A 10,684-nucleotide genomic window follows, 5' to 3' on the forward strand; every position below is an offset into this window, starting at 1 on the left:
TGAAAACCTCTCCAGTAGAATACTTTGCATTCCATTTCTACGTGCCTCTCGGCAGTGTGTTTTAGGTTTTAGAGCGAAATACTCTGCAGCGTGCCTTGCTGTATACAATTTGTTTTGCTTCCTAGTTCTGACTCCGATCCTTAGTCTGGCTTGTGCCGGAGAAAGCTGGGCACCTAACAGTCACCATTTCTGTAACTAGAGGTAGCTTATGCTTGGTAGAGTTTGCCACACAAGCCGAAGACATCTTTTTTGCTACCGTAAATGCTACCCCCTTCACTTTAAGGCCGTTTAGGAGTGTGCGCACTAATAGTGAGCATCGTCATTAAACCATTATTACCAACGAGTGACACTTAATTTCGCGTACGCTACAGGACACTTGGCTCACTTGAGCTGACAGAGCGCAGAACGAGTCGGAAGGGTTTACTAAGTGGTCGTGAAAAGTATATCAGCAGAGCAAAAGCGAGATATTTCTTGCTGAAGTAGTTTTGTAGGGCCCATTTATTGGTGTTATAGTTCACACTCAATTTAAATCTCAAGGAGATTATCGAGTTGGGTCTTCAGAAGGGTCTAAAACGAGCTAAGCCGGGAGAAGGAATGTATTAAAAATAAAGACAGGTATTGTAATAAATTTACATTAAAATAATGCTTTCAGATTGCTTACTACACAATTGACAAGATTTTACGTGCCCTTTCAGGCCACAAATAAAAGAAAACCTCAGCTGGCCAGTCTTGATATTAGCCTATCAAAGCCTAGGAGAAAATGGACTTGTAAATCGATTCCTTTCGTGCCACAGGGCATAACTGCATTTTTTTTTTCAGTTCTCACAGAGATGACACCAGACAGTGACATGCTCCTGTTGCTGGAAAAGTGTTTATCACCACCTCGCTACCAACAAGCAGCATAGCTCCCACTGCCCATGAAAGAGTTCAAGACGCTTTTGTACACAGAGTTGATTGACTATGGGATATGTTTGTGCAGGAAACGCCTGAGGCAGGAGAAGCAGGCTGTCAACATTTTGATGATGCAGATACTTACACTGTAAGTGACCAAATAGCTCTGTATTGTCTTTGAAGGTTACAGGAGCCTGTACCATTGATAGACAGCATAATATCTGGCAGCTGACGCGTGCATGCTATTGCCTTTATATTCTCAGTGACAGCAGTTTTTCCTCTAATAAAAGAGACGCCTACGCAAGATTATATAGCATTTTGAAAATACAACAAGAAGCTTTTGTACAACAAGCTGATTGACTATGGGATATTTTTGTGCAGGAAATGCCTGGGGCAGGAAAAGTAGGCTGTCTGTCGTGTTAGCCCAGGCAGGGGGGGCGCCGCTGCACCCGCGCCGGAACGCTGCCCGAGAAAGCAGTCTAGACACCGCGCTCCCAGACGACGAAAATGACCCCCGTTTATTCTCGCACTCCGCTTTTATACACTTGCGCCACACTTGCGCCACAGATACACTTGCGCCACTATCGCAGTCGCAGCTGGCAGCCAAGCCAAGCCAAAACAGATGATAACAGCACATCCCCCTTTTCAAGCACTATTAACTTTACATGCATACACTTTAAAATAACATTGGAACACACCCAAGAAAACACGACATAACACAGTCACTCCAAGCATCAGTCGTCCACGCCCAGCCTTATGGGTTTGCGAACAACTCTTCCAAATCTGGTCGTAGTTACAATTCTAGCTTGAGAATTGCCACCGTCAGTCTCCGTCTGAGTTAGAGGCACCAAAGCTTCCGGAGCTTCGTCAAATTGGTTGTCTACTCCAGTTACCAATCCGGCCCTGCTGTGCTGTTCCTGACTATCCGGAAATTCGTAGTTCCCGCTATCTACCCGGTCTTTTGGGAGACGGTTAAGCATTCTCCTGTTTCGACGGACTTCAACCCCGTTTTCCATTTGAACACGGTATGAACGCGGCTGTGGTGCTGCTCCGAGCACTGTACCTTTGGTACGGAGATCAGTCACCCACACCACATCACCTGCTTCCAGCTTTGGGAGATTTTTAGACCGGTGACGTTGGTCGAAGTGGCGGCTTTGCTCCTTTCTGACTTTACGGTCCTTGGCTGCCGCTTCTTGCAGACAGCATTGTCCCGGATTGCGGTGCGAAGGCAGCATTGGGTCTCTCGTCCTAAGCCTTCTACCCATCAGTATCTCCGCTGGGCTGACGTTCAAAACACCAGGCATGGCCCTATAAGCCAGCAAGGCTAAGTAAGGGTCGTCCGATTTTAGAATGAGATTCTTAACCGTCTTTACCTTACGTTCGACTTCCCCGTTTCCCTGGGGGTGCCTCGGACTCGAGGTGACATGATGGAAGCCATACAGTTTTGCAAATTTCTCGAACTCGGCACTGACAAATTGGGGACCATTGTCGGTCACTACACACTCGGGAATGCCATGTCTCGCAAAAATGCTTTTCATTCGGCTTATCACGGTAGCAGACTTTGTTGACGGAAGAATGGCGATCTCTGGGTATCGCGAAAGATAGTCTACTGCGACAAGATATTGCCGTCCCTGAATTTGAAACAGATCGACCCCTACTCTCTCCCAAGGAAAAGAGAGCGATGGCGATGCAATCATCGGTTCGATCTTTTCTGGCGCATGCATCCCGCAAACGCTGCACTGTTTCACGAATGACGCCATCTCAGTGCTAAGTCCCGGCCACCAGACAGAACCTTTAGCCACACTGCGGCATCGCGAGATGCCTTGGTGACCGTCATGCAGTTTGCTTAGCGCTTCCTTGCGAAGGGTCTGAGGAATGATAAGCCTCATACCTTTGAGCAGAAACCCGTTCACCAAAGTAATGCATGCACGTTCCTGCCAGTATGGCAGAAGATAACAGGGAACATTTTGTTTCCTGGGCCACCCTTTTTTGCACACTGTGCGCAAGCTTCGACACACTTCATCTTTTGCTTGACCTTCTTTTACTCTTTTCAAGAAATCGTCGCCTGTTTCTAAACCCAGTAAACAAGCTTTCGAGTAAGCGGTTACCTCTGAGACAGGTGAACAGCTTTCCACTTTCGTACGAGCTAACGGCGAACGTGAAAGAGTATCAGCAGTGGTTAGCGATTTGCCTGGTACATATAATACAGAAAAACTGTATCGCATCAGGCGCAGGCGAAAACGTTGAGTTCTTGGCGGCATAGCATCGATTGCCATGTGACCCAACAGCGACACCAAGGGCTTGTGGTCAGTTTCAAAAACAACTTCCAGACCACGTATATACTCATCAAACCTTTCCGCTGCCCACGTCAACGCCAGTGCCTCCTTTTCGATCTGGGAGTACCGTTGCTCGGTTTTGGTGAGCAAACGAGAAGCGAATGCAACTGGTCTACGTTGCCCGTCTTTTTGCTTTTGAAACAAAACTGCTCCCAGACCGAAAGACGATGCGTCAGCTGAAAGAGTGGTTTGTAGCGAAGCGTCGTACAAAGCCATGCATTGCGCTGACCAAATGAGCTCTTTGAGTTCTTGGAACGCTTTTTCCTGATTGCTGTCCCAGACCAAGTCCCTATCCTTGTGCAAAAGAACACGCATAGGAGCAGACACTTGGGCAGGAAGCGGCCCAAATGATTCGCCATGCCCAAAATGCTTCTAAGCTCAGTAACGTTTCTGGGTGCTCTCAAATCTTTTATAGCACTGACCTTCGCTGGATCAGGATGAATACCTTCCTCATTCAGAATGTGACCCAAAAAACGCACTTGCCTAACCCCGAATAAGCATTTCTCTTTGTTTAATGTCACATTTCCCTTGCTAGGCGTGTGATCACGTTACTTAAACGCTCATCGTGTCGAGCTTTGCTTTCTCCAAACACTAGGACATCGTCCATGAGATTAACGACCCCCGGCAGGCCACCTAGTATCTCAGACATTCTCTTTTGGAAGTACTCCCGAGCGGAGGTAATTCCAAAGGGTAGTCGCGTGAAACAATATCTACCGAAGGGTGTTAAGAACGTGGTTAGCTCTTCCGAGTCTTTACTAAGTCGCACCTGGTGGAAGCCTGAGTTGGCATCGAGCTTTGAAAACCATTTCGCTCCCGACAGTGACCCTAGAGCTTGATCCACAGTTGGTAACGTAAATCGCTCTCGAACTACGCATTTGTTCAATTTAGTGAGGTCTACGCAAACTCTCAGGTCGCCTGAGGGCTTCACTACCGGAACTATTCCGGCGCACCATTCGGTGGGCCCATCCACTTTCCTGATTACGCCTAACCGCTCCATTTTATCTATTTCGCGCTTCAGGGACTCCCTCAGGGGAATTGGTACCCTGCGTGGAGCGCTTATGGCATGCGGGATAGCGCCAGCTTGTAGCCTGATTGTGTACTGCCCTGGTATCGTACCTAGACCGCGGAACATTTCTGGAAAACGCGTCTCGTACTGCAGGTTTCCCGAGTCGACCGCGTCTGCAAATTTCACGATACCTAAGACCTCAAGTGCAGGTAATCCTAGAAGGACGTCGCGTAACGGACTGACAACGTAGCATGTTTGATATACAGTTTTCTCTTTCCATGCGATCTCTGCTTCGAATTTGCCTAGTACGTTAAGCTTACTGCCTCCTGCACTTTGCAAGATTTCATCGGTTTTTACCAGTCGGGACGGTAATCCCGGAAACGTTGCTGGTAGTACTGACACTTCAGCACCTGAGTCAACCTTTGCAAAAATGTGCACAGAATTAATGCGCACCTGAACAAATCGTGCTTTTCTGCATGCATCTATTGATCCCACGAAAGTCTCTCCAGTTTCCTGGTTGACCGCTGAGACGCGTACCTTTCGTTGAGCGGAAGCCGTTGCTTTCTTCAAGCAGGCCTTTGCGAAATGTCCCTTCTTGCCACAGTGGAGACACTTGGCAGCTCTGGCTGGGCACATTGTCCTGGGGTGGGCGTCGCCACTGCAGAAAGGACACCGCACCTCTGGCGTTCGTTGCCCATGCAGACGTCCCTTGTGCCTCTGTTGAACCACCGCGTCCACATTGGGGTCCTGGTCACGAATTTCCGATGACTGATGGCTGTGTTGTCCTCGTAGAGTACTTTGCTGCTGTTGGACGCTTTCCTTTAAGCGAGCCTTCGACAGCGCCGAAGCCAGCGTGAGCTGAGAATCCATTTGCAAAGCTTCCGAGAGCTTTGCGTCGCGGAGCCCGACAACCAGTCTGTCTCGGATCATTCGTTCTTTTAGTTCACCGTAGTCGCAACGTTCCGCCAAGCCGTGTAGCGCAGTGACGAACTGGTCTACCGACTCTGCTGGCATTTGTACGCGTCTGTGAAAACAGGCGCTTTCGTACACGATGTTCCTCTCTTTTACAAAGTGCCCGTCGAACTTTTTCTTTACGGTTTCATAGTTCTTGGCGTCTTCGTCAGATAGTGAAAACGTCTTGAATATGTCACGAGCTTGCCTCCCCATTGTGTACAACAGCGTTCGTACCTGAGCCTCCCCGGAGCATTCTTTGAGTGCCGTTGCATATCGTAAGTCGTCGAAATGTTCGATCCACGCCGGCCACTCTGACGTGCGGTGAAAGTCCAGCGGTGGCGGTTGCTGCAGTCCATGCAGTCGCATTGAAGGCGTCTTCGACATCGTGGATGTATGGTGCCTGGCTCAGGGGGAAGATTCTTGACCATCTGACATCATGTCGTAGACGGCCACTTCTGACACCATGTCGTGTTAGCCCAGGCAGGGGGGCGCCGCTGCACCCGCGCCGGAACGCTGCCCGAGAAAGCAGTCTAGACACCGCGCTCCCAGACGACGAAAATGACCCCCGTTTATTCTCGCACTCCGCTTTTATACACTTGCGCCACACTTGCGCCACTGATACACTTGCGCCACTATCGCAGTCGCAGCTGCCAGCCAAGCCAAGCCAAAACAGATGATAACAGCACATTTTGATAACATTTTGATGATGCAGACACTTGCGCTGTAAGTGACCAAAGAGCTTTTTATTGCCTTTCAAGGATACAGTGGTCTGTGCCATTAATAGACACCATAATATCTGGTACCTGACAAGTGCATGCATTGCCTTTAAATTGTCATTGACAGCAGTTTTGCCGCTGATAAGAGACGCCTACAATAGAGTATAAAACATTTTTTAAAGAATCTTGACTATGGGTTATATTTGTGCAGGGAATGCCTGAGGCAGGAGACGCAAGCTGTCAATATTTTGAAAATGCAGGCACTTCCACGGTGAGTAACCATGAAGATTTTTATCATCCGCCAAGGCTAGATGTGTTCATATCATTGGTAGACACCATAATATCTGTTAGCTGACAATGCAAGAAAGGTAAAAGCTTAGTATGGCGTTTTTAATTCACAGTGAAAGTAGTACTGTCTCTGAAATAAAAGGGAATGCCTGGCATAGAGTTAAGAACATTTTGAAAACACCTTACAATTAATGAAGGTGCAGTACAACATGCTGATTGGTGATGACATTTTTCATGCAGAAGACACCTGAAGCAGGACAAACAGGCAGTCAACATTTGGAAGATCCAAACGCTGCTGTGGTGAGTAACCACGAAGCATTGTCTTGTCTTTTAATGCTCCTACCAATGGTGGACACCGCAATATTTACTAGCTGCTACTGTACAAAAGACAAAAAGCACGCTCTGGCTTTTTATTCAGTGACTGAAGCTTTTTTCTGACAACAATGTTGCCCACCATGGAATGTAAAGCATTTTGTGAACACATCTTGTTCTGATAAATGAAGGCCTGCTTAATGAGGTGATTGACGATGCAGTGTTTATTATGCAGGTACTGCCTGAGGGAACACATGAAGACTGTCAGCAGTTTCGAGCCGCACACGCCTTCACAGTAAGTATCCATAAAGTATTTGCCTTGCACTTTTGTGGGAGTGAGTTTACCACTGGTAGACACCTACACTGATGGGTAGCAGTTGCAATAGCCTACATGAGGGCATACTGTGGCTTTATCCTCATAACAACGCTTTTACCACTCACAATACTGGTGTGTACTGTACAGCATAAAGCGTCCTTGGATAACACTTTACTCAACCATGATGCCCTGGTACCTCGAGTTCGTTGACAATGTGGTGTTTTTCATGTAGGTATTGAATAAAGGAGTGTGAGCAGACAGTAAACCATTTCGAGACTGGATACTTTAACAGTAACTGCCTACAAAACATTTTAGTCGTTCCATCTCAAACGCTCCACATGTGGCTCTCGACCATCAACAATTTCTCTAAAAAAAATCATGGTAGCTGTGGGTACATATAAAGAATAGTAATTTGCCAGGTAAGGTCTTGCAAAAATATTTTTTTCATTGTCTACGCACATCTTGAAATAGATGCAAATACAGTCATTGGAAAATATATACATATATATTTATATAGCACAAAACTTGATTCACATTTTTTCCTACATCTTCACATGTTCCTTTGCACTCCAGTGTAATCCACAGATGAAAAATATGTATTCAACAAATTTTGTATATATTTTAAATTTACAAAATTCTGCTATTTGTGAATTTATTTCAAAATCAGTATAGCTTTTTAGGCTCAATATTTAATTGGTAAGTTATACCAGACGGAAAAAAATTAATTTGAATCATGAGCTGTACTTCTGTTTGTAGAAAAAGTAGCAAATATGTAAAAAAAAGCCGCCGTGTGTGTGTGTTTTTTTTTTCATACCTCTTACCACATTGTCCTTCCCCAATGCAGAGTAGCATGCCAGATATTCATATTTCTGGTCGACCTTTCTCCTTTCCACTCAGTAAACAGATCTATCTAAAGTAGAAAATACGCAAAAAATACAATCTTCCTCAACTTTGGGAACAGATTGCATGCCTGGCGGCCCACATAAAAAATAAAAAATGACTATATGTAGTAAAGTATATTGTCTTCTAGCTCGTGCTATTTTATGAAAACAAATCTTGCTTAAAGGAAGAAAATAATTTTTGAAGTTGAACGGCCACTGCAGAGTGCACGATGCTGCACCGGCTTACTGCTATAATGCTGCAGCTTAACTGGTCATGCTGTAATCTGGCCAAAGTACCACCTCGCCTTACATGGCAATAAAAAGGTCTCTCTCATGTTCTTTTGACTAAGATCAGGTAAGCGGCTTGTGCAAGACGACTCGTGTTACATTTTCAAGTGGGCTAGGTGCCCAATATTTGTCTCAAGAAAGTACTCATGACTAGAAGTTTTAACAGAGTGGTTGTCTCTTCATTTTTTTCAGAATAGTCTGCCCTCAGCTCGCAGAAGCATAAATATGAGTGATGCGTACAGCTAGGCTGCTCTGACCGGCTCAGGGGACTCTTGGATAGGAAAAGTCCGACAATTTTATGCAGTGCTATAGGTGTGGGAAGTGCTGGCCTCCTATTGCTATAATTTCTAATAAACTTGATTAGTGGGTACATAACTACAGCTACTGCAAGACGACCTTTCCCACTGACCTCCAATTATCTTATCGTGTGCTATCTGCAGCACCCTTATTCCCACAAATTTCCCCCCCTCATTCACCTACCACTCTGTTACCCCCTATTATATTTGCCTTCTCTAGGAATACATTTTTTTGCACTAAAAAAACCAGTGGATACCTTTGCATCCTATTATTTGCACTGTCAATGCTCATTTCTTATTCTGATTGCAGCTAGGATATCTCTCTCATGTTTGTTCTCCGCTCAACCTGCCTTCCTGTCCCTTAATCCTATGCCTGTCACTTTCCAATCCATAGCTTGCTGCTCTGTCTTCAGTTCAATTTCAAGCCTATTTGTTAACCTTCAAGCTTTTGCCTCATTGGTGAGTATTGGTGAGATGCAATTATTAAATACTTTTCTCTTGAGAGATGCTGAGGGCCCACTAGATATTCATCTATTAACTGTAATGATCAGTATCAGTAATACAGGTGATATCCTAAATGTTCAGAAAAGTAAAAGCATGGCGCATTTTATATTTTTCAATATCACAGTCATATGTCAATATGCAGGAAGTTCCTAAGAGACTGCAAGGCACACTGGCTGTACTAATGGAGTCTACCATGCATGCATTTATCGCTTATTGATTCTACACTGCAATGTTTAAGTAGGTTAAGTGTTGTGTGCACTAACGATATGCAAAGAATTACCTATGTGCGCAGTGGTTTCATGGCACTAGGACACTGAGAAAAGTTACATTGCTCAGTACTGCGGCAAGTGATGTTTTTGAACCAATTACCGTTTTGAACTTTTTTAATTGCTTGTGGTCTCAGAACACCTGTTTCAAATCTAGGTGGGTGCACGCAGCAATTTTAGTATTAAGGATAACACAAGTGTAAAATATTGAATAAAAGCACAAAGCATCCTCCATAAAAAAAAATTGTTTCATTGTTTGGACACTTGTTATGCCACATTATTATTTTTGTGGCCTCTAAATACAGCTGTATTCTTTCAACAGGTCTCAAGAAACGACATGTCTACACAGTGGGAAGATCTTGGTCACAATGACCACACCTATTGTAAATCTGGTCTGCAGTATGCCTTTGGAAAGGGGCAAGTCTTGTCATCTAACCTGACAGAAGAGGACTGCCAATTTTTTTAGGATTGTCAAAGCCCGCATTTGACAGCTTAGTCAATGCTGTAAAAGTTGAAAGCAGAAGACGTTCTTAAGGCTCTCAGTAGAGGACCAGCTGCTGCGGACGCTAATGAGATTGCGGCTTGGTCTACTTTATGGGCACTTGTCAAGGATATTTGGCATATCAGTTTCATACGTGTACAAACTGTTCATGCACACCTTATCTGTGCTGCACAAGATCATGAAGAAAATTGTAGTGTGGCTGCCACGGTCGCTGATCAGAAACAGCATGCCAAAATCTTTCACCGAGAATGGCTACGAGAAAACAACCTGCATCATAGACTGCTCCGAGGTCTTCCTTCAGAGGCCAACGAAGCTCCTTGCTAGGGCTCAAACCTACAGCAGTTACAAAGCGCATAATACGGTCAAATTCCTGACCGCCATTGCACCGAATGGCTATGTGATGTTTGTATCACCTGCATATGGTTATAGAGCTTCGGACAAATTTATGAGTGAAAGTGGTGTTGAACATTTTCTAGGCCCAGGTGATGAAGTAATGGCTGACCGAGGTTTTGTGCTGAGCACAAATCTTGAAAGTCAAGGTGTCAAGCTCAATGTGCCAGCTTTCACAAAAGGTAAGCACCAAATTTTGTTCTATTGCACACTATTCTTGCAGGCTAGTTGGTTCATGCCGAAGTCAATGACTGTGCGAATAGGACGAGGACAGGAGACCATGGATGCAGTGTACCTATGGTGTCGCATTTTCCGGCCTCTGGTCCTTGCATTTGCGCAGCTTTAGCCTTTTTCTCTCTCAGACTACACTAACCTGTTTGGTTTACCTACTGCTTCTTTACAGGAAAGTCTCAGCGAAAGTGAAGTAACTCAAACCAGGAGAATTGCGTCGGTGCGCATACACGTCGAAAGGGCCATAAACAGAATCAAGACATTTAGAATATTCAAGCAAGCCCTGCCAATACGATAAAAAAAACCATAAGTGACATGATATTTGTTTGTGCTGGCCTGTGCAATTTAAAGGGCCCCTTAATTGCAAGACGTGTTGAAGAAAAGGATGAGTAAATGATCAACATTGTACTTCATCATAGTCTTTTTGGCAATAAACTTTATTGCATTGTGTGTTACGTGGCGAGAAATTCTTCACACGAAATGAACTGGCACATGCACTTGTCCAGC

The 10,684-nt window shown here is 45.1% G+C and overlaps 1 protein-coding gene across 1 annotated transcript; it reads left to right on the top strand.

The window, feature by feature from the left end:
* Nucleotides 1-830: 830 nt before the first annotated feature.
* On the top strand, nucleotides 831-10,292 carry LOC146188993 (uncharacterized). Its single transcript, XM_084605153.1, has 6 exons — nucleotides 831-868; nucleotides 980-1,039; nucleotides 6,115-6,174; nucleotides 6,432-6,491; nucleotides 6,739-6,798; nucleotides 9,590-10,292. The coding sequence occupies exons 1-6, from the start codon at nucleotides 831-833 to the stop codon at nucleotides 10,290-10,292; spliced, it is 981 nt and encodes a 326-aa protein (XP_084461279.1).
* Nucleotides 10,293-10,684: the final 392 nt, after the last annotated feature.

The sequence above is a fragment of the Amblyomma maculatum genome, chromosome 5 (assembly GCF_055883805.1).
Source record: "Amblyomma maculatum isolate TAMU_Amacu chromosome 5, ASM5588380v1, whole genome shotgun sequence".
In the NCBI taxonomy this organism is placed as follows: Eukaryota; Metazoa; Arthropoda; class Arachnida; order Ixodida; family Ixodidae; genus Amblyomma; species Amblyomma maculatum.

What these genes read in the sequence shown, in the direction of transcription:
- LOC146188993 (XM_084605153.1), top strand. Translation starts at nt 831, where the DNA reads ATGACACCAGACAGTGACATGCTCCTGTTGCTGGAAAA. An exon ending in AAGATCCAAACGCTGCTGTG is followed by an intron (nt 6,492 to 6,738) that starts GTGAGTAACCAC and finishes TTTATTATGCAG; the next exon opens with GTACTGCCTGAGGGAACACA. An exon ending in GAGCCGCACACGCCTTCACA is followed by an intron (nt 6,799 to 9,589) that starts GTAAGTATCCAT and finishes GACGTTCTTAAG; the next exon opens with GCTCTCAGTAGAGGACCAGC.